General features: G+C 39.6%; 1 protein-coding gene across 3 annotated transcripts in view; it reads right to left on the bottom strand.

Moving 5' to 3' along the window:
* Positions 1–1,544: 1,544 nt before the first annotated feature.
* The window catches only part of ATG10 (autophagy related 10), an 84,495-nt gene continuing 61,628 nt past the window's right edge, over positions 1,545–24,411 (bottom strand). For 2 of the 3 annotated variants that reach the window (XM_076362305.1, XM_076362306.1), the window contains 4 exons: positions 23,826–23,923; positions 3,688–3,785; positions 3,291–3,413; positions 1,545–2,900 (listed from right to left, as the gene is read on the bottom strand). In XM_076362305.1, the coding sequence (XP_076218420.1) occupies positions 2,888–2,900; positions 3,291–3,413; positions 3,688–3,785; positions 23,826–23,923 (332 nt within the window). In that variant the 3' untranslated portion in view covers positions 1,545–2,887. The remainder of the gene's footprint in view (positions 2,901–3,290; positions 3,414–3,687; positions 3,786–23,825; positions 23,924–24,411) is intronic. The other variant, XR_012997382.1, reaches the window with a different exon arrangement.

Here is a 24,411-nt window from a genome sequence, read left to right as displayed (position 1 = left end):
GTGTCTCAGTAACTGTGGGAACAGGGTCAAGGCACTGAAGAGGAATTTGGAGGGGTGCTATCAGCAGGAAGGAAGCAAGACAGAGACAGCTTCAGAAACTGGGAACAATTTGAGTGTCCAGCCAAGTGAATGTATGGTTGTAAGATATCTAGGAGGTAAAGTGATTGCTGGGAGAGGACGTCTAGGAGTTAGAGTGTGACTGTCAGGACATTGACAAAGAAGTATCCCGCTGTGTGCAGCCATCCATTAGACAAGTGCCTAGGGATGTCCCTGACAGAGGAAATCTTAAGTCTAGTACAATGTGCAATGCCCTGTCCAAATAATACTTGATTTTGTTTACAAATTATAAATTAAGGTAGAAAGAAATGGGCGTTGAGAATTCCTCCCTGTAAAAGAGAAGTATTTATTTCTTGTTTACATACAAATTCCACTTTTGTTGTAATTCTTGAAAAAAAGAAGAGAAGATTAAGGTGCAATGGAAGGCTGATGGAGTGGAGAAAGTGACTGGAGTATATTCTCCCAGACTTATTTCATATTTTTCTTTTGTCTGTAATTACAATCTGTAAGTTACACTGTCTGATGTACAGTGTCACACAGATGAGATGCTGACATTCTGAGTAGAGCAATGACACTTCACAGACTTGCCTATAGTGAAGAAACCCAACTGGCCAAATCCTATTACGAATAATACTGTTGCACTGCAGTTTCTGCTTCCAGGACAGAAACAGGGAGAGCTGGTCTCCAAGAAATGCCTATGAAAATACGCTTATAAATTTTGCACGGCAGCATCTTAGCAGTTGAATCTTCTCAAGGTCTAACAACTAGTACTGAAAATAATACTCAAGGTTGTTCCAGGCTCTTTTCTTCTCCTTTATCAAGGAACAGCTCTTGCCCAGTATATGAGAACACTAAAACCAGCATTTCAGCTACAAGTTATTCCAAAGCTATTCTGTATTCAGGATTGTATTTTATTATTTCTATTGTTTAGAAGTGGAATTTCTTCTGTATATTCAACCCTCAGTGCAGTACCAGGTAATATCTGTGACACTTTGGGAAAAGAAGCATAACTGATCCTGAGATACGCTGATGCAGCATTCAGTGCTTGTGGTTTATAGGGAACAACTCCATCAATCCTTTCCACTTCTCTGATCCTAAGGTCATCAGGAGCTAATTCAGACCTTGGTTTAAATAAAGCTACCTGAGGCCAGTTCTAAGTTATACTGGGAATAAAGGTCGCAAGGGCTAGCCAGCACAGTGTGAGTGTGCCAATATGCTGGATAGAGGCAGGGGAAGCTGACAGAGAGCTGCTTAGCAATGCAGGGCAGCTGAGGAGGGCCGATACTGCTTTTACTCCTCTGTTGCAGTGTATCACAAATGAAGATCACAGAGCAGGGATGAACATTTAACAGCTCTTAAAACTGCTGTTATCTGTTTTTTTGTTTTTCCTCCTATGTAAGTCTCCCTTAAATTTGAAAATGGGCTATGGATGCAATTATCAAGCATATGTTACCAAAAATGTTAAAAAAGACAATGTAGCTACTGTCATGGTACATGAACAGAAAGCTGTATTTTATTAATCTTACATGGAAAAATAGCTTTTCAGGTTGTTATGATCCAGAATGGGATAAATTATGTGTTTTCATTATTAATTCCAAATGGCTGGCAAAGAATTCTGCACCAATGGAATTTTGAAGACTGCACTGTATTTCAATCCACCAATAGCATATCATATAAGTGAAAAATATGCAACCAATCAAAATATCTGAAAACCCAGAATATGAAACCCGATGCATTTCACATTTCCAACTCCGATGCAGCATACGTTGGACTCTGGATGCAAGTGATGTATTGCTGAACATATAAAGTAAAATCTGTAATTCCATCTCAGCTCCTCAGGACTTGTGATCTGGTTTATACTGCAAATAAAATGTGATTGGGAGAGAATCCAAGATGACTTGTATGGAAGTTACTTCTAATCTGTTTTTCACTGATTGCACTACTATGCAATTCCTACTTGCCCAAAATTCAACAGCTGTCAGGGGAGGCTTGCATAAAGACTGCAGGATAGGGACCAAACCTGTGAACAACCACTAGTACAATGAGAAATACTAATTGACTCCCACAGGGTATGGCAAAGCTTCCTTTGGAGGCAGTGAAGCACAGAAGAGCCAGATGTTCTTCTATGATAGCTTGAGGGACCTTGAACTCTAGAACTGTACATGCTTAGTCAGATGTAGACTGTAAGTACTCTGTTTGTTTACAATCCTGATCCTGTCTGTTCCCTGAAGCATGACGTACACAAAATATTCTCAGCAAAGTACTATTCAGTCCTCAGATTAGGATATTCTGTGTGTGGTGTGGAACACGAGGATGGTCCATGCATCAGGCTGTGGTGGAGAAGGTGGTCCCTAGGTGAAGTAGTCTCAGCCCATACACTGATTGCCACAAGCTTAAACCACATCCTACAAGTATTTTGCTGTACATATCCTCACAGATGGTGCAGATTTTCTAGAGACATGATTTTTAGTAGGTAAATTTAGTAGATCCAAACCCAGCATCTCAACTCTGTATCAAGGAACCATAGGCTTGTGCATTTGCATGCAGTGTTACTAAGGCCATAACCACAGTAAAACAGAGGTAGGAAATGACTGACTTCAAAGGGTCAATGCAATCGCGAGGGAGTTCAGGTCTTAGTGGTGCTTGAGAGTTGTCACAACTGCAGCCAACTCTTAGGTCTTCCACTGTAACCAGGCAAGTTCTTGCCAGAGAAAGAGCCATGAGCAGTCATCTTTCCACATTGCATTGCTTACCAGTCGGGAAGGATTCCTTTGATTTCATCCTTAGGGCAGTCTGCAGTAGCTTTACTACAGCTAACCATCATTGTCCTTCAGCTCAGAGGTCTGAAGTGGAGACATCAAACAGAAAAAAGAGAAGAGATTAAGTTAAAATCATTGTAGCAGAGTTACACTAGATCACACCACCAACCATGTGCTGGAGGGACCACCATAAAATGCTTTTACACACCTGAGAAAGACCCCAGGACATCAGGGACCTTCTGACAGTCATGAAGGGTATCAACAATGTGCCAAGCACATCTCTCTCAGCACAAATTTTCATTGCAAAGTAAGGCAATAAGGCAGCCATGTAAGTAAAATATTGAAAGGTGGGTCTTAAACAAACTGAACCAAGAGCTCCAAAGGAGGAGATAATGTTTTTGCCAGTTATCCATCTGATCTTTTTTATTTCATAGGAGGATGGGAGAGAAAAAAAGTGATTTCATTTTCTCTTACCTTTCAACTGAATCAACTGAATCGACCTTCTGCTTAGGTGCTAGATTTGCATAACTCAGGGGCAGATTTAGACCCACAACTGGGCCTACAGTACTGAGCCACAATACAATGTAATTTATGTGTCTAGGGGAAAAAAAAACAACAAAAAAGTACCATAAACATATTATCCCAACCTCTTCTGAATTGCAGGCACACTTGACAGTCATAAAAAAACTTCAGATGGGGCTATTCTTTCACTTTATCTATATCAAATGTATTTTAACTTTCAGCCCTTAGGTGACAATCAGAATCTTATTCTATTTGGACAAAGGCTGTTGTTTTGACCATTTCCACTTCCCGGCTGATTTACTTTACCTGCATTGCATAAAGCCTTGCAAGGCACAGTACTGTTTCTCACCTGTTCTGTTTCCGTGAACTGGTCAGTACAGAAGACATGAATTCATTAGTCCGGCAGGGGTGCAGAACAAAAAATGGCTGCCCAAGTAAGGGGTGCTCCTAAGAGGGAATATCAGTTGTTTTATTATGCAAGAAGAAAACAGAAAAGACACCATTTGCATTTGGAAAAGACAAAGCAGGGGCTAATTAATCCTTGATGCAACTTTTCTCATTTCAGAATCTAACCCACATTGCTCTTCTACTGATAGTCATTGACAAATCAGTATCTGAGACCATGCTCTCCTATCTTAAAAGGGAAATAAGATCACCAACGAGGCTACGCCACCATTTTAGTTAAAATGTAGTGGTTTTCAAAAGTAACTCAAGTTACTGTATCAGCATTACCCTAATGCAAATAAGCAAACCTACCATGTAAACAAGTATCTGATCAAATGTAATACAGAAAACAAATCTGCTCCATGGAAAAGCTCTTTAAGAAACTTGACCCCCTATCCTTGTATCTTCTCAAACTGGTGCTGGGAAGTAAACACAGTTTGATTTGGAGCCTGTGAGGGGGACCAAGAAGGAAAAAGGAAGGGCCTTCAAGGTGGCTTTAACTTCCACTAGGTGGCATAGCCTCATTTTAGGTTATTCTACAGAAAAATGTCCAAAAAAGGGTTGCTCTTCAAGAAGCCCAGTCAAAACTGTTCTGAGGGAAAAAAGAAAATAATTTAGTGACAGCTAAGTTTGCAGTCAGACACACTCCCTACAACATGGTAAGACGCTGCCTGTTCCTCTACACCTTCACACTGCACACGGTGCTGCCAAAAACTCAGTCCAACGCTCCATAAAGCTTTCACTTTCACCTCCAACCAGCACTCGAACAGAGTATGTGTTCTGATTTAATCAAGCTTGCACTCAGTGCAAAGCCGTAACAGTGATCTCATCAGCTCTTACATGGGTGATACCACGAGATCAGCATATCTGACTGTCTCACGCACCATGCCCTAGGGAAGTGATTTTCCTTTAATGCTGCTGAGGTCACTGCTACTACTTCTGCACCAAAATAAACAAACCCTACCTCATCCCCATGTGCAATAGGAGTTGTAACAGCACAGCAGGGGATGGCTAGAAAGGGATTCCAGACAAGAAAGATGTCACATATGAAACGCCATGATAGCCTGTTTACAGCCAAGCACAGACTGTGCTTAGATGTCGCTAAGCCCAGGACTCCGCCGGAGCTGAGGAGCACACAACCCAAGGCAGTGGGGTGGCGAGAAGCAGGCATGGACCATGACAGAGAAAACAGCAGTATCACCACCTCTGCACGGTGTTCCCCATTCAGCTGTGTGAGCCTGGTCCACTGCTCTATGCCACTCACCAGAGCCACAGCAGAGACTGACTGTAAGGATTAATGTGATGGGTGTTTTATCCTGGGTAAAGACCCTTTTCCTTAAATGTGCTTCTTGTGGTGGCTCTGTTTTTCGATGGCAAAGAAGAAGAAATACCAAATTCATGCTCTGACACAGATTTCCCTTGTCCAAGCTGGTACAGTTGTAGCCAGACTCCCCTAGTTCTGTGATGGCATTTTATCTTAGCATGTAGTAAACCGCCGGCACTGAAGAGAAGGTGCTTACAGAGTAAGTCTTCCGCTATGCAGTAAAAATTCCTTCTCCAACCCCTTGCCTAGAAACAAAAAACAAATCCTGGCCTGTCACGTTCAGCAAACAGGACATGTTCTATATTATTAAACAGGGTCTCTTACAGCTGAAGCACACTTCGTTCTTATGTTGAAAATGTACTCATGAGGATCAATCATTTTGTGTCTCAGACAACATTAAAAAACTTCCAGAAGCTTCAGAACATACAAAAAATAATGTTCAGAAAGCTTTGTTTTACATTGCAAACAGATAGCTTGCGCAAGAATGCTACTATCTGCTGTTGGTAAAAGTGAACTGATGCTGTTTTCCATTGAGAAAAACTGGTAGTTTGAATTAAAAATCCATTCTAATTATCTGCTAGCTCAAATCAGCTTAGGTCTCCAAATAATTCTGGAAAATACATAGATTGTGCCAATGGTATTCCTCAAAGACAGCAAAAACAGAGTTAACAATATTTACAAAACTGTTAAGCAAAGAAAAAAACAGTAGGTTAAGCAGCAATTTCAGCCAACTCCCTTACACAAAGGAAGAGCATAAAGAGGTAGCACACACTCCCACAAAGAACAGAGAAGATAATCTGGGCTTTAAGTGATTTAGCACTCTGAACAAAACATAAAGATAATTCTCAAAGCTGAATATTCAGCCTGAAGTCATTCCCAACCAACCCGTCACCTGGTATTCGATTCTATCCTGAACTTCTTGCTTCAGCAAACCACCAGTTAGTGACAAATGGAGGCCAGACTTGATTTTTTGAAATAGCTTATTAACTTTATATTCTACATCTTTCTTTTAGTCCCTCCTCTTCTCACAACATGACAGAGTGACACTGAAAAAATTTCCAAACTCTAACAATTAGATGTCCGTATGAAAAAGCAGAGTGCATTGCCACTCAGTTACCAAAGGGTAACAAACATCCTTGGTCCCACCGTCTTTGGCAGCAATCTGTGACTCATGAGCATGGGATAGAGGTGAAATCTGTTTGCACCGAATTCCCTGCAATCTCTCCTTCATTCTTCTTGAATGGGTGGAAAGGCTCCTTCTTCCCCTCCGGATCCAGCAGATGTAAAGGGAGAAGTTTTTGCTACAGGACCCAGCCATCAGCTTCCGGGTTGATATGAAGGCTCGGAGGACACTTGGTCTTGGTTAGTCAAACCCTCTTCCTAGCTTGTCTCCTTGTTCTTCGAATTATCAAGGGTTGCTTCGTACACTTCCTGAAGTAACAGGTGTGCCAGGGTGGTGTAAATCCCACTATAATCCACAGAATTTTGAATGGCAACAATGAAATGACCCAGGGATTTAGTTAAACTCGGGCTGCTCCTTGGCTGGGCTCTGAGAATGGCATGTGCACTAACGCTGCACGTCTGCACATTCAGGAAGAGTTGCTTTGGTTTCCATTTAGGAGGGTATTTTGAAAACTGAGCACTGTCCCTTGTTTGTTTACCTCTAATCCAGGAAACTGAAGTTCATTATTACACAGATCCTTCAGCACTGAAAGTCCACAGGCATGACGTCATGCAAAACAGCTGTGCCCAAAGTCGGAATTTTTCAATAAGCTTGCTGTGTTTATCTTTCTTACCCTAAACAAAAGGCATGAAACTGCAAGAATGCCATGCTGTTTATTCAAAACCTGAAAGATAGGAATATGTCACACACTGATAGGAAAAACACAAAAGCACAGGAGATTAAAAGAAATCATGAGCCAAGACCCATTAAGCAGGAGGCTCTAAAAAGGGAAAAGGCTGAGGCAAGGAGGAAGAGCTGTTCAGCATCAGGGAAAACACTCTTAGAGCATCAGATCTGATTCAGTCAAATCCTGTACATAATGGCATCCCCACGAGGCTTTGATGTACACTCAGGGTTAAATCACTGACACAGCAGCTCTGAGGAGGAAGTACCGGACAGTTCCCAATAAAAATGCAGGAGTTATCAAAGCCCTGAATGATTTCAGAATTGGTAATGGGCTACAGAGCCTTTTCATTGCCAGGTCACCAGTTCAGATTTGGTCTGGGCTGGTGATAGCTAGAACTCATTACTGTACAACGGCTGTATGTGCAATTGTCAGGCTTCGCACAGTCAAAGTGCCGTTAATTAGTGCCCTTGCTGGTAGTCACTGCAGATGAGTCCAGAACTGAAGACGGTGGTTTATCTTGTCACCGTAGGGGGCAGTCCCTGTAGGTCAGCTCTGAAGTCAGGAAAAGCAGGAAACTTGCACTTCTGCTGCTCTTGGCATGCCCTGAGAGAGGGTCGTGCATCCGCAGCACGATGAATCCCAAGTCCTTCTCAAACACTATCAGTCAAAAGCGTGAGAATGAATTAAAGTTTGTGCTGCATCAGCTTCACAAGCATATTTACTACCTGCTGCAGTCATCTGGTGGAATGATGATATTCCACGTGCAGTGAAATGTATCCTGAGCAAAATATTAGGGCAGCAATAATAGCCTTCAGCTAGCCTGATCCATGAGCCAGTTACATGAAGAATATAAAGTCCTATTGGGACTTCATGGGGGAGAAAAAAAAAAAAAGTAGTATAAAAGAGTCTTCCCATTTTTAGTTTACAATTAATCTTTTTCCAATCAGTCATGTAGCGATGCATTTTAGAGAGCAATGTGTGAGAGTTTCAAGTCAATTCTCACAATTACTCGCTGGAATTGTACAGCAAGAACCCATTTGCGGGTTGCCCAGAACTCTTCTGGACAGTGATACACTGACACACAGTTTATTTGAAATCAACAGCATTATTTTCTTGTATCTATCTATGATCTTGTATCTATCTTTGAGGCTGATTCATAACAGTGCCTATTCAGCACTGTACACTGGAGTCCATCATACATCTGCATATCCCTCTGAGTCTGACCCAACTTTCATGGGAAATAAAATTTTTACAGGCCACAACTAGCTCCAGTGAACGTGAAAGCTCAAAATGTTGCTTCATTTATTTTCTGTAGAAAGACCTCTTTACTAGGTAACTTCAAGAAAAATTTGTAAGGATGTTCTGTACCCATTTCTGTAGCTGTTACCTCAACTCTTCCCATACAAAACAATGCAAGAGATAGATGGATGAAAGATGTGAAATGTTTGATTGGGTATTTTGAAAATGAATGTAGTTCTGTTTAGGAATGCTGCACAAGATTGAATGTGACTGACCGCTGGCAGCGAAACAGCTCACTATTTGTTAGCTGTGCAACTACAACCATCCGTGCACAGGTGCTGAGCTGCCTCGGTTGTGAGGTTAAACTGGTGAGCTTAAACCTCCTTCACTGAGGCTTATGTCAGATAGTGTGCCTGAGCCCTTGGCAACAACAACAAAAAATGAATGCTACAGGCTCCCAAAGGACTGAAAAACATTTCAGTTGAGCAGCAGCTTTTTCTGTGTGGTGTAAGAAGGCCTCTTCCCATAAAGTCCATCAGGGATGCGAAGGCTTGATCAACTGTCCTTCACCTGTCCTGTCATCATTTCCTAAAGAAACTGGACTGTCCCTCACAGGGTCATCAAGAGTCAAGATGTAAAAAACTAACTTCATTCCCTCTCCTGTGCAGTGCCTATAGCACAGTGAAATGTTAAGACATGAATCTGAACAGTGGCAAAGACTGGGTAGTTCCTAGTACAAGTACAATTAAGTCTAAAACTTCCATCAGATGGGATTATGTCATTTTATCAAGCAGAGCGTGTAGGAAATACTATCCATGTCAGATTTAAATTAAAAATAAACATTACTTCAGGGAACGGGTAATTGCCTGTAGGTATCTGTACTGTGCTCTGCTCTTCTCTTCCCCAGCCAGCAGGTATTTTGTTGTCAGTACACCTCTTGTAAAAGCACTATTTATTTTCTCTGTCATAACTGGAACTCTTCCAGTAGTAACGGCTTCTATTTTCTCCAGTGCTACATTAAACTGCCTTCGAGCATCCATCATAACATTTATGGTCTCTCCATTTATGATCGTGCAAGGGATTTTTGCCTGAAACTGCCTCTTCCCCAGTCCATGCTTTTGCATGAAGTTGCTTTGCAAAAATAAATTCATGGAGGGGTGTCAAAACTTTCATGCAGGATGCTACCACCAAACGCCACAGCCAGGACCAATTCTTTTCAGACATTTTCCCAGCAGTGTTCACAATTCCAGTCATCAGGTCAGAAAAAGAAGACAGGATTAATAGAACATGTCCCCCATAATCTCTTCCATTTCGGGAAATGGAAACAGTGATGCAATGAATAAAGAATTTGCATGCTCTTCCCTTTTCACCAATTTTTGACCACACTTACTGAAACAAATGCCTGTTTTTAAGTAAAAATCCTTCACACGAGATTATGATACTGCAAGTATTTCATGGTCTTGAATTCACAGTCTATCTTCTTTTTCATTCCTTATTTTTATATACATGAATAATAACTTCCGTGTTAATAAAATCTAACTCTACTCATTCAGAAAGAAAGTAATAAAATTTTGCTCTTCAGATTGACTGTGTATCCCACAACCAGAACAGTAACTGTGCACATGTGGAACTTAAACCGCGTTGAACTTCAGGATTACTTTATCCTTAAATTACATGTGTGCTCAGGTTCGGGTATAAAAAGTGAGTAACATTTTTATGAATGAGGGCTAGGGAGAAAGGAGACTTTAAGCCTGAGCACTGAAGCCAGATGAGTATATGCACGTTGTATTTACAAGGACCAGTAACGGTGCTTGCAAAGGCAACAGGACAACAACAGCTGTCACAAGAAAAATGTTCCAAACTTCTCTCTCTCCCCTTCTCCTCACAGAAGATTTTTCCCTTATAATGGAATTACTACAACAGAAACTCTATTACTACGGAATCACTATGCTGCAGACACAATGTTAAGGAACTGTAATTACACAGGGAACTTTTATCATCCTCATAGAAGGTATAGATCATAGTAATAAAGCTATTGTTAGGATACTGATTGCATAGGGCTTCTCCATCCTACTGACATAGGTCACAACATTTCTATTAATGCAGCCGTTTCATAAAAATAATGTTTTAGTAATAGGATTGGTATTGGTAACAGAGAAATTATAATTAAAAAAATTTTCAGAGAGGGCAAAATGGCTGTTGAAAGAAATGTGCTTGCTGTAATAGCCATCAACTCCAAAAAAGACATTTATTCTAGTGGGCATTGGATACAGTTTATTGCCTGGGACAGGTGACATATTTATAGTCGCCTTGATTTCAGTTTACAAGCAGAAGCCAAGTCATCCTACTGATATAACCGAGGAAAGTTTCTATAACTTTGCCGTAAAACCCAGAGAAGCACTCCCACTGCTAAACCTGTTGAAGATTAAACAACCCACTCCTTTCTGTAGCAGGTGCTGAAGAATGACTATGAAAGTGCAACTACTGCTGTTCTGCATTTTCTTAGACAATCAAAATAACTCTGCAACGGTAGTGAGCAAGGGAAAACTTGAAGGGACCCTGATGAGACAAAGAAGTGCAAACTAGACCAAAAAAGCAAATTTCTGTCATTACTGAATGTCTTTTTGGAGGAAAAGGCTGCAAAGGGATTTTGATTTATGCTCAAGTTCTTTGCAGACGAGCAGTTGCAATTGCCCTTATGATTTAATGTACCTGCTCCCTGTGTATTTTGAAAGACATACCAACTAACTTTAGTGACAAGGTTTTATTAATACTTTTACTACTACTAACCCCACACAGCCAACTAAGCTGCATCCCATCCTTCGTTCATCAAATATGAAGTCCAAGCTGAAGAGGCAATTAATCAAACAGCTAAGTTTTTCTAAGGAAAATGGAGTTGCTTTGGCAGATCCTACAACACAAGCATAAGAGGGCACTTAACACAGCCAGAATTTTCATAAGATGAACCACACCTACCACTTTGTACCTGCTGTTTCAAAGCCATCATGGCCACGAAGGTGGAAATGCAGGTTCTGAAGAAACAAACACTTCATGGCACAAACTGCTCTTTTCGTAAAGGACGTCTTAAAACCCTGCTAATGTCATTAAGCCTGGCTGATCACAGCCTGAATGCTGCCTCTTGACTACAGCTTGCAGTAAAACCATCTTTTCCTTTGGACAGAGCTCTGACCACTGTGCTCCATGTGCACATCGCTTCTATACTGCTAACTCATTGCTAGTTATGTTGACAGCTGCAGCTTCTGCTGAATGTGACAGCTGAGTATGTCTACAGTTCGATGCCACAAAAACATCAATCTTGCTTTTCCATTTTTAAAGCTATCAGAACTATCAGGGTGCATCCAAAACAGTAACAATACCTCTATCCACGATCTTTGAAGACACCTTTACTGCTCTGGTACAACGCACAGTGCAAGTTAGAAAGTCAGAGACAAAGCTGGTTTGCCAGAAGTAAAGTGTTTTCAAGGGTCACAGATGGAAATGGGTTTAAATTAGAAGTTTTACTTTACTTTACATCTTTAGGCCCTTCCTATTTTAAGTGTGTTCAAAAGATAAATATATTCTCCATATAGTGATTTCTATAACTAGGACAATGATAACAACAGAGAAGACTGCCGTAAGATTTGATGTGCATATGCTCTTTTCATGCAGAGCTAACTTATTATTGTAATACTCGATACTACAGAATACAAAATACAGTAACTACATGACCAAGACCGATTTCATATTTCATTCCCAAAATCAGTTTATCTGTCTGTTTCTAGAATATTTACAGTTTTGAGGGGATGGTGATCCTTTTTTACAATCTATAATTTTATTACTTTTTGAAAAGTTATTGAATAGCTAACACAATATCCCTGAAAGGCACACCTAAGAGGTAATGCAGGACAAGCACAATATTAATCAAGAATAGCCAACACTGCTGATATTTATATATGTTTATAAGTTTATATATGTAGAATAAGGTTTGAATTATTAATTTTAAGAACAAAAGGAATCAAAGCACTAGGTGACGCTCAGACAAAAGTATGTTTTTAAAGCTTAAACTTCTCACAGGCATGTAACTTGCATTTAGGATTCTTTAAGAAAACTTTATAGTTACAATTGGCAGGACCATAGTTATATTGTCAAGAAATGGCATCTCAGCCATTTTCCTAAGAAAATAAACAGATGATTCTTCTTCCATGCTTGCCAAAATAAGATTAATTCAGTTGTCACCATTTTAGTTATGTAGCATATAGTCTTAATTAATTACTATTTAAAATCTGTTCTTAAGTTAAGAGATTCATCTAAGGTGCAAAACTGAAAGATACAACAAGCTGTGGAAGTATGGAAAAGATATTGGAGACAGATTTCCTACCCTGATTAAAAAATGGTAAATTAAGAAAAAAAATCCATACTGGCATTTGACAAATGTGTCCCGAAAGGGTTCATTTTATAATCCCAGGAATTCCTGGACAAAAAGATACTGAGAAGAGAGATTTCATAAGACTTTTGAGTCTGAAATATTGTAACCAGCAAATGGGATGGCAAATATTCCTACCTCCTCTTTACAGTTTATCAAGAAGGTAGTATGACTGATAGCTATAAGAGTCAGAAGACAGACAATTACCACAAGGTAATGAATGGAAAGAAAATTTCTGCTGCAGCAGAGCAGCAGAACGCTAATTTAACTATATCAAATATAAGGAGGCAATGACATGTCCATAGAAGTGTGACTCAACCCTCATTTTGAGTTTAGGCCAAGGGAAGACTTTCTTTGTTCCTCATCTCTCCCTACAGTGGCAGATGTCTGTGCTCCCCTCCTCCAGCCAAAGCATCTTGTATTACCTATCATTTGAAATAACATTTGTCAGACCAAGTACTCTGAATCACTACTGAAACTGAATATCCAATGTTCTTGCACAGACACAGTGGGACTGTCAATATTCATGGTAATTCTCCTAATGATAGACTCAATATAACGCTACAAACTTTGTACTACCTAAAAGCCAGTTCTGTCACAAGTTTGCCCAAGGTACTTATGGATCTCTATATGCAGTGTGGTAGAGTCAGAGGTTTGAACAGGGATTAGCAACCACCAGAACAGTGAATGCTGGCACAACAAAGGTGGGCAACAGAAAATGCCGAAAGGACACTGAAACTGTCTCCTGCAAGTCTAAAGTGCCCGTCTCAGGACTGCAGCTAAATGCTTTGATGAAACTGGTATCAGAGGTTAGAAAAGATTTTGATCACATCAGTGCCTCGGTCAACACAGGACTGAAACGCCAAGCTCTCTTCCGAGAGCACAGAAGAGCTACAGCTTATGGAAGCTTGAACCCCCCATTTCTATAGGGGCCATAGCTCCCAGTCTGCAGGGGGATTTTGGGTGGTCTCTCTCCTTATTCTTGAATCAGGCTGCTATGCAGTCAGAAATACAATACACAAAAAGAGAAGCCAAAAAGGAACTCAGGTTGACTTTCAACTTCAAGGGCTGCCAGCTGATTTTGTGAGCCTGGAAGATTGTATACACCTTCATATACAAGTCTGACTGTATGGAGTAAATTAATCTCCTTGTACGAGTTCACTTTCTTTTTTGAACCCCCAGACTGCCTTAAAAATGTAAGAAGTGCCTGACTGGATTGGACCAATGGTCCATCTACCAGTGCGTTCTGCCTCCAACAGTGCCAGTTGGAACAGCTATTTTGGGAGAACATGAGTCTGGCCTCTTTCTGTGGTTCACTCCCCCTCTACTACTCCAGCATGTCTACTGTATTAAGGGTGATGGAGGACACATTCCTGCCCGGTACTTTTGCATCCATTTATGGACAAGTGGTCTCATGAATTTGTCTAAATGCTTTTGAACCGCTGATACCATCTGCTTCCACCACTTGGGAGCACAGGTGCTTAGGCATAAACTGCTTTCTGTTAACATGGATACCTAACTTCCATTTAAATGGCACTTATAATGCTTTTTTTATTAAAAAAAAATAATAATCTGCCAAAGGGCTTGACCAAAAGCCCTTGCTGCAGAAAACAAAAAGGGAAATTGTTATAAAGTTTTCAACACCTTGTGACCATACCGGTTGCCTCTCAAATGGAGCTGAACATGTCATACATGATATCCACTTCTTTCATATTGTGCAATCAATGTTGTTGTGTATTTTAGAATTTTTCACAAAAACATTTAATAAGGGGGAATGTTCAGTAACCAGCTTCATTCCAGTAGTGAATTGTTAGAGGTCATGGCAGGGGGAAGACAGAAGAGCAACCCACCTCAGCCTACAAGGAGAAATGCCAGACCAGGGAGGGAACATGCTATTACAACTTCCTCCACAAAATCTCTGCTTGGGAAGCTCTGTGGAAGCAAAGCCACTGCTAGATAAATTATCTGTAAATGCAATGTGTAGCACTGAAACAGTTTTTCTACAGAAGTAGAAAAGGATCAAGAGAATCAATACTATTACATTGTAATTCATTCAATTAATTACATAACTGTGTGGAAAATGTTACTGAATCTTCATTTCAGAATAACTGATCAAGTAACAATAGTACCAGGACTTGAAAGTCTATCCTTAATTGTGCCCCAGAAATTGGCAAGGATCCTCCTGTTGCTTTTTATCTCTACATGTAAATTATCCATTAAGCCTCTGTATTTATTCTACATCATTTAGTTTTAGTCCACTATTTGGTCTTTTCCTCCCACGAAATTAGTCGGACTAGGTTTATGTCCATAGTGTCTTACTGGGAAAAGCACGATTAAACTGTAGGGCAGCTATACATTATTAATTAATGCCTAGTTTTAAAATAAAACCTACTTGCTAGCTTGTACAATACTACTGGCTTGGTTTAAACCACAGATGTTCAATACATCACAGAAAATTTTAGCTGGAAATAAATATCCACCCAGCTTTCCCATTCTTAGATTTTTCCCTGTGAAACAGCTTTCCAGTCTATACTGGTAAGACTCCCTTTCCTCAGGAAGTTGTACTAATAATTTTCCAAAAATATTAGCAGGGGATCCATAGCAACTGTTGATATGACTCAAAATGATTTAAGAGCGATTTTAGCAACCTTCTGTTAAGATACACTGTATACAGCCTCCCCCACTTAGCAAAATCCCACAATATGGCAAGAAAGATTTGTATGTCTAAGAATAGCTACCTACACACATTTTTCAAGATGACTGAGCCATAATGATTTAAATCCTCCCTACCACAGTCTCAGCACGATGTGCCTCCACAACACTACATCAATGTGGTCTGTTCAGAGTTTTGAATCTTTCTCCTTTTTTAAATCACACCATTAACATCCCTGACATTTTAGAAATAATGTTTATTGATTTTTCTGTTAACACTGCTATAAATTAAGTGATGTAATGGACAGGATTATTGAAGTACGATAAAGAATACGTCTTCCAGATTCTTAACTACATATCAAAAAAGAGCAGACTCTGGATTAATGTAGCAATAGTGCAGTTCTCTGCTGTTATTTGGGTAGTTTAGGTTTGGTTGACTACTTTTTAGATGACAGAATGGACATATAACAGAGATGATATTACAACTACCTGCTAAGTATCAAATGACAGAAGAAAAACACCTCATTCAGATGAAATTGAGAAATAAATGTTGAGAAGAAAACAGACACAGGAGAATTCCTTATCACTTACTATTCTGAAACTTAAGATCAGTACTTTGTGGGACAGAGTTGCTAACTCATCCCTTTTTGTAGTAGAAGTGCTATTAGTAAATGGAAACAGCTTTATTACTTGTAGATGAGGACTCAAAAACGGGTTGAACAGTCTGCACCTGAAGATGCATGAACAATGCAGAAGGAAACTAGCAGAATCACCTTCAGTCCTAACTTGACCAGCATTGGTATCAACAGTCCACAGCTTTTTATTTTAAGGGTTATACAGGGTGAGCCTTTAAGCTAAGACCTGAAGCACTGTGGAGGATCTTTTAATAGACACCACATAGACAACAATGATCTCCCATATTTAAGTATTTTTTCAAGGTTATAGAACAGCAGGAACACACCAAAGGAGAAATAAACATTGAAGAAGGGTGTATTTGCAGAGATCGCTATTTGTAAGTTAGACCATTAGGTTTATCTTTCCTGCAGTGCCATGAAGGAGAGGCTCGTGAAAAAGAAGTTTTATGAGAATACAGCGACAGAATAAAACAATCAATGCAACCACAGGAAACTTCTCATTCTTAAGAATCCTGAAGGTTTTTGCACCCTTCTGGAAGCAGAATTTCAGACTGGCAGAAGATCTGAGTTAATATAATCCTGAGGCTTAGATTTGCACTGTCCTCACAAACTGCCACATTTACAGACGGTATGAGAATGCTCTGAATGTCTTTTTCTGGAGAGACAGCAAAGCGCTGAACAAGCAAAATGCTGATCTATTGCTGGCAGATCCAGAACCAAGGTATCACACATGAAACATGTCCACTCCCGTGGCTGGGTGGAGTGCCCTGCACACACACCTCTAACTCCCATTTTGGTAATAGAAGTAACTGCGTCTGAACAGTTTTGGTTAAAAAGGGCGGGAGGGGGAGGGACATATGGACACATGTGCTCTGTAACTTCCATAATCCTTCAGAGTCCTGACTCACAGATTAGTTTTTTAGACTATTTCTGCAGGACCTTCAAGTCACCAAGCTTTCATTCTTGTTTTATTGGGCAGTTTTTCACCTGTTGAGCCTCCTGTAATAATGCAATTCGATTTCTATCCTTGGATGTTTGATTTTACATTCCATCATCGCTAAGTATTGATTAAGCCTTAGCACATATACTTGACTGTGTTTATGGCTTTGTTTCCTCAGGGGAAGGTCAGGCTTTATGACAACATCACACTGTTAAACTAAAACAAAATTTTTGGTGATACTTTGTACTGACTGTGATCAGGTTCATTCATCAGCTTTTAAAATCCTCTTGCTAGTTTGCTTCCACACAGGAAAAAAATAACTAAGACACGGACTTGCACAAGTGATGAGTCAAAAAGGGACCTGGGCACATATATTCAAGGGCTTGTATCTAAAATTCGTGAAATTATTACTCAGCTTCATCGTAGCCTTAGAAATGCATGTTTCTCAGAGTGTTGTCTCTCCCCACAGGAAAAAAAAAAACCACATTTCTGTTGCTGGGCATGTGCATAAACAACTGCATCTTGAAAAGATGATCAGTTTATGGCCTATGCCCTGATATGAGTCCCAGAGCATGTCTGTGGCAGCAATGCAGGTAGCCTGTAGGCATTCACGCAGCATGCCTACCAAAGCAGGTCTTGCACAAAACGCATCAAAAAGAAAGATGAGTGAGCAGTTATACCCCACTCTACTCTACAAGCAAGTAGAGAACTTACCTGAGACACAAGAGATGTAGATTCATATTTCTTTTCTGCTTGATTTAGAGTAAATCTCTTAACTTCCTAGGAGAGCAGTTCACCATTGACTTACATGGTATTCTGAAGTGGGAATGCTTTACTTTCCACTGTTGAAGTTGTTCTACTTTGTATACATTTTTATAAATACCCATCACGGCAAAGAAAGGATGAAAAATGACTAGTGCCTTCACCCATTTTCCAATCCAGTAAATATTCTACTATTTTAAAACAACTTTCAGAACGTGCCTGGGAAATAAATACGTCTCAGTTTATCTACTAATAGGTGATTGTATACATCACCAATCCAGTACCAGTTCACACTGGAGAAACCAATGACTCAACTGGATGTGGAGACTACACTACGTACTGCAGGTACTACTAAGTACTGCAGGTACTTCAAAATAGGTTTGGAGCACCTAGCCACACCAGGATGAAAATTCATGCGCTGCCAATGCCTATCCCATACCCATTCTAACAAAAAAGGGCTTCAGTCTTGAAGACTCTCATCTCAGCAACTTTTCACAGACAATGTTATCTTATAGCTGGAAAAAATGTAAACGTGGATCACTAAGACAGTGGAGCATCTCTGTTCAGTTTTTTAATTTACATTTTTACATAGTTCAATTATTATTTGAAATTTTGGGCATTAGACATACAATTAAAACTTTCAAAGCAGTGTGTATATAGTATCTGATGAAGTTATTATGCTCTTAAATCTTCATGATTACCAGGCCATAATTTTGAAAAGCAGGTTTCTAAAAATTAGAGGAGAAAATCTGATATTCTCAGGTACTTATGGCCTCTGTATTTCCAACTTCTATGGCAAGGACCTAATACCACATAGTCTGAAGACAGAAGTTCTGGCTATAACCATATAGTCACTTTCTGCTGCTTCACATCTCCCATCCATCTTGGGAGAGATTTCCAAAATGATAAAAGACAAAATGTAGCCTTTACAGTTTAACTAAACTTTAGTTATCCTTGTTTTTTAAATTCCTGGTTGCTAAATCATGCGCTACCATGTGGTAAAATATGTTCACCTTTACAATCTGGAAGATTCCCCCCCCCCCCCCCCCCCCCCTTTGTTTCATTTCTATTCGCTACTCTCTGTTCTTTGTTTTTGAACCTTTTTCCTATTCTTGTGTTTTTTTCCTTTAAAATTGTCTCATCATTTAGCATTTGACCATGGCACTTTTGGACTGCTGCCAACTTAACTATGCCTCTGGTATATTATACCTGGTATTAATGTGGTGGCTCTGCTGTTCAGTTGCACAAAGAAGGACCATTATGTTTGAGCTGTTTTACACAATGCCACTATGTATTTACCTAAAACTGTACTGGACTTCTCTGCTGAATATTAGAGTACATGTGAGAGAAACATGTGTCTCTCTTGCTGCCATCCATTACCATGGTGACTTACTTCATCATTCTTCTGTCTAGACTTTTCTTCCCATTTACTGTAAATTTCTTTTAGCTGGATACATTTGCCCGAGGTTTTGAAGAATGTGTCTTGGTTTTGTTTTCCACTATTAATTGAAATCTCTCCAGAAGCCTTAGTGTTATTTTTACATTCATCCTATTCGCAACTTCTCTCAGTCTGACATATCTGTCTTTTTCTTCCCCCGCCCCCTTCCAGACATCTAGATCTCTTATTTGCTCTTACAGCTGATGTATAACTGGCTTAAGAAGTACTTTTAAAAAGCAACGCAGTCAGGAAAAACACCAGGGCTGGCAGCCTGAGGAGCCCCAAAGGTTACCTAGCATGGTGGTATGAGGAAGGCAGGGCTGGGATTCCATCCTAAGTCAAGCTGAACGGGAAAGTCCAACTGAGGGACAACTGAGGAAAGCTCTGTCTGTCTGCAGTTCAGGAGAGGCTACAAAGACTTGGAAGGGAGCTTCTTGTAAAGAGTACATTTCTAGCATCCATCAATTCAAAAAGGCGAACAGACATTCTTTTCTGCAGAATGTGTAGAGAGAAATAACTAATACAGGATACCCTCAAAAGCACCCACAAAGTTACAAGTAAACTATTCAGGAGACGGGCATGCAATGTCTGCAATCCCATTTCTGACTCTGTAAAAAGAAGCTAAAATCACAGTTGGCAACAGTTCTGAAATGCAACAGTAATCCATAAATACTCCTTAATTTTCCCGTCATTGCAGAATTAAGCTACTTCCAGCTCACACAGATCTTACCAGGTGTGCTAAATCGATGTCATTATAAGCCATCAGGAAATACCCACAGAGACCTGTAGCAATATTTGGAAGTTTTGTTAAACAGCTGTGTGTTATAATTGATTTGTATTATTTAAAACAGCTAAAGCAAGTTATCACCGGATATAGAAAAGGGATGACTGAAGACTCCAGGGAGATTTAACTCAGAAGAAAGCCAATCATAGGAACTTCATTTGAGCATTTTAAGAATATTACTAGAGGAAGTGCAATTAAATCATCACCATTTATCAATTACCATTATAAAATACTATGCAACCTTATCATGTTAATTTATTTATGAGAAGGTAACTAGTTGACTTCCGCTTTTTGCAATAAAAATAATCTAGTCAGTAAAAATATTTGAAGACTTTCCACAATAATCAAAAGTAACTAAAAAAGTTCAAATTTTACCTAAAATTTGGTTTTGGCAATATAATTGTAATTTCCAAAAAGCTAAATTCTTAGGCAATGTCTCAGTTCCTGATCTCAGACATATTTTCCATAGAGAGTATAAGCCAAAATATAGTTGTATCAAAAATGTGTACAGGCATGGCACCCACATTTCATAAAATACATGGAATATAAATCCCAAATGACTAGTGTAAGATACTGGATCTGGGGAAAAAAGGCAGTATGACTTTCTTTTCCTAATCTGCCAACTATTGAATCAAAGTGCAAAATCAGCCCTACTTAAAAGTTAAGTAACATTATGTGTGGACAGTGGTAAGCTCAATTTTTCTCCCAGTGGTGGATTGCTTGTAGAATTTAAAATTTGTATCTGTTTTGGAGCAAAATCCTAAACGTTTTCTCTCTGCTGCTCATGTGTTCTGAGAGTTCAAGCCTGATTTGGTGAGCTTGCCCAGTGACTTGCATTATACAATCTGTGTCCCTGCAGGCAAAGCCTAACCCACATAACAAAATGGGTCAGCAGAAAAGCAGAAAGGGAAGAGAAAACTCTGTATTTCAATTCAGAACCCTGATTCATTTGAGGGGGAAAAATACTCTTTTTCTCGTAGACCTAACTCTTGTTTTGATCTGAGGTTTGCAGGCTAGTGCTTACAGTATGTTTTTATTATCTTTCATAATTCCTTTGAGAATACTATGATTTCTACTGCTGGTTTGTATTTGGACTGGCATATGCATCTCTCAGTTTACAAGGGGAAGTGTTTGTTGCACCAGTGGTTGCTTGCACTGAAAATACGATAGTGTTCACACTGCTAATTGTACTGGTGCTTTCCTCTGCTCTGATTCAGTTCCAGAGATGTACAGTTCCACAAACCATGCATTCCTTTGTCTTCTTATCACTTGACTGAATGACCATAAGCAAATGCACCCTCACTGCCTGGTGCCCTTCTGCTTTCATCTAAAATTAAAACTGTAGACCTCTTAAAACTGCTTTCCCGGAGGCTCTCTCTCGCAGACATGTGGGAAAGTACATTTCCAACCCAGGAACGCAGCTGGGGCCTTTGGACCAAGTTCAATACTGATGCAAAGCAGGCTAACCTCACTGAAGTCAGTGGAATTCAATGGCCTTGAGCCACAGGTACACAGTCTTCAGGGAGAAAGCGTACATACAAATGGCATAGAAAAAAGAAGTACAGTAATTCAAAATTATGTAGTGGGATTGCTGGACGATCTTAACTTCTCTGGCTTCTCCTACCTGCCAGCAGTTCCAGTATTATGATATCAGCCTGAGGTACAGTCTATATTACTCTAGGATAAACAGTTTAACTTAGCTTGTAATCTCCTTATTTAATGGAAAGTCACCTTGATGTTATGTTCAACAGTATTCTGCTGCTATAGCTTTGCTAATTTCTCCAAAATGTTTTTCCTTACATCTTAGTTTGTGTTTGTCACTGGACTCACATTGGCTGAGCCGCCTCTGGAGATGTGTCATAGAGACAACAGGTTCAGCTCTCCACACATTTTACCACCCATAAAACCTGTTTCTGCAAGCCTTTGTGTGTACATATCCCTAGTTATTAGATGCAGGACAGTTTTACTTTACTGTTCCTTAAGAGGCAAAAATAATCTCTAGGTGGGAGTGAGCTGGTTTTCCTTTTGGCTTCCACCACTCTGATTTTACACATTCCAAACATATTGTTTATGCTTTATTCTCAGCAGTACTGCATTATGATTTATTACCTATATAAAGCAGTAGGTTCTTGCAGTGCTTTGCAGACGAATAGAAAGAGACTGTGCTTTCTACAGAGGAGCTTGAATATGGCTTCAGGCCACAGTATAATGTGAGCGTAGAGAAGGCACACCACCTCTGGAGTGCACATAGCAGATTCCCCTGCACATTTTTGCAGGTGGGAATATGAACTATCCACAAGCTAGAACAGCTCAGCTGGGAAATACCAGAGATGTCAGCCCTAAAGGACACCTAGCACCTGACCACGGGGTTACTGGTCTCTGTCTACTAGGAATGCAAGAAGGTGGATGTAGTGAAGGCAAAGTTAATTCAATCCTCTGCCTCTCTATGTAGAAACAGTCACGATTTAGCTACAAATCTTAAACTTCAGCTATAAATTATAAAAGTTTACTGAAAAATCTGAAGTGCAATACTTTCTTGTGCAGAAAATCATCTGCTACCATATCATATTATTTTATTAAAACCTAATTTACTCATCTTCATTCTGCAGTAGACAAGTCAGGTAACAGTTTATTTAAAAGTGTGTATTACAAGAGTCTGTAAACTCACAACTGGAATTCAGACAAGCACAGCAAACATCAGAAAACCGATGCCTGTTAGGTTCTTGGGGAGCTATTATAATATAAATAATAGTCCATGGCTGCAAAAACATGAATGCTGCTTGTGTTCCCATGGTTGAGTACCATCTACAAACAGGCATCCTGTAATTAAATTGTATTAGTTGAATTCATAGAATCATGGAATCATTAAGGTTGGAAAAGACCTCTAAGATCATCGAGTCCAACCATCGACCCAACACCACCATGCCCACTAAACCATGTCCCTAAGCGCCTCATCTACACGTCTTTTAAATACTTCCAGGGATGGGGACTCAACCACTTCCCTGGGCAGCCTGTTCCAGTGCTTGACAACCCTTTCAGTAAAGAAATTAAGGAAGAAATTAAAGAAATTAATTTCAGAATAATTAAGGAAACACCTGTAGAACCCAGTTGAGGTTACATCCCTGTTGTGCCAGCTGCTGTGGTAAGAGACCTGTGTACCATGAAACAGGTAAAATCAAAAAGTCAATGAACGAAAGGGGAGGAAGAGAGGACACATTAGTATCTTTGCTGATAATAAAAAATTCACACCCGGAGAGTCTCTATTTTTTGTCCAAACTTGCACTGGAGGCCTGGAGCCGAGGGAAGAAACCAGAGCAACCAACTTAGCTCTGAACCGTATCTCACTCTTCCTTGAACAAGTATGACTATTCTCAAGACAGCCATCATCACAAGTCTGGGAATGGCTGCTGAAATGACCTGGTGACTTTAAAACCACTTTAAATAAAAGTGATTTGGATAGCCTTAAAAGAAGGCAGTGATATCACAGTTTACTAATCTGCTTCCTCTTGTAAAACACAGCATTCATTAACTACTGATTCTTAAGGACATTAGTCAGCAATAACTTACTATTTGATTGCGAGATCAATTTTCTCTCCTTCAATCCTAAGGACTGCAAGTCTATTTAAAATTGAAAATTACACAGTCTATTTTGGTAATTTGATTAATACACAATTTGTGAAATGTTACACTAATATATTTTACTTACATAAATAAGTCTACTTTTGTATTGACCCAAATCCATGATTACTCAGAAGTTTTCAGGATTGGCTTTGGAAAAGTATTTTAAATGAGAGATACTGTCACATTAAGACTTACACAGTGAACACCTATATATCCTTCAAAATCCAGGACTAAAACTATTGTTGGTAACTGGCTCAGCACAGACTCAGTTAGACTTTTATATATTTTACTTGTGTCCAGGAGAGGAATAAGGCCATCAAGGATTCAGGCATATATTGCATTCATCAATTTTGTAAAGGACCAGTGGTCTCTCACCTGCTGTGTAATAGTGTCCCAGGGACCCTCCAGCAGACGAGCCTTGTAGCATGCATGAACACTTTTCCATATCTCATCCAGAGTTAAAGGTCTTCCATCTGTGAGGGGGGGGAAACAACCACACACAGTCAAAGCTCTTAAGCATGCTGTATCTTTAATACTGAATAGCAAAAGTAAATCTGAAAATACTGATTATCTGGAAGCAGATGGAGAAAATAACAGCAAAATGTGACTGAGCCCCTTCTGGCCCCATAACTCCAAAACAGCATTGCTCAAATCCTAACTGAAGGTGCATATAAAACTATCCTAAATTCCCTGTTCAGCTTTCTTCTCTGTCACCTGAGAGTAGTAACTTACTGTTCTGGTTGTAAGGCGTGAAGTTAAACTAGTTTTGTAAAACAATGCTTGGATAAGATAAATTTAAAACCACAAAATAATATCATGAACAGTTATCTCACATAAATACACACAATTCATAGTGAGAGAGTGGAAAAAATCCACGGAACAAAATTCCACAGACAAAAGTTTACTGCATTTTTGTAATCTACATGCCCATAATTTTTTCTTGAGCTGCATTTATATAGCA

Source organism: Aptenodytes patagonicus, chromosome Z (assembly GCF_965638725.1).
Source record: "Aptenodytes patagonicus chromosome Z, bAptPat1.pri.cur, whole genome shotgun sequence".
NCBI classification, from domain to species: Eukaryota; Metazoa; Chordata; class Aves; order Sphenisciformes; family Spheniscidae; genus Aptenodytes; species Aptenodytes patagonicus.
The sequence above is the reverse complement of the archived record's forward strand: the minus strand, read 5'-3'. Positions and strand labels throughout refer to the sequence as shown.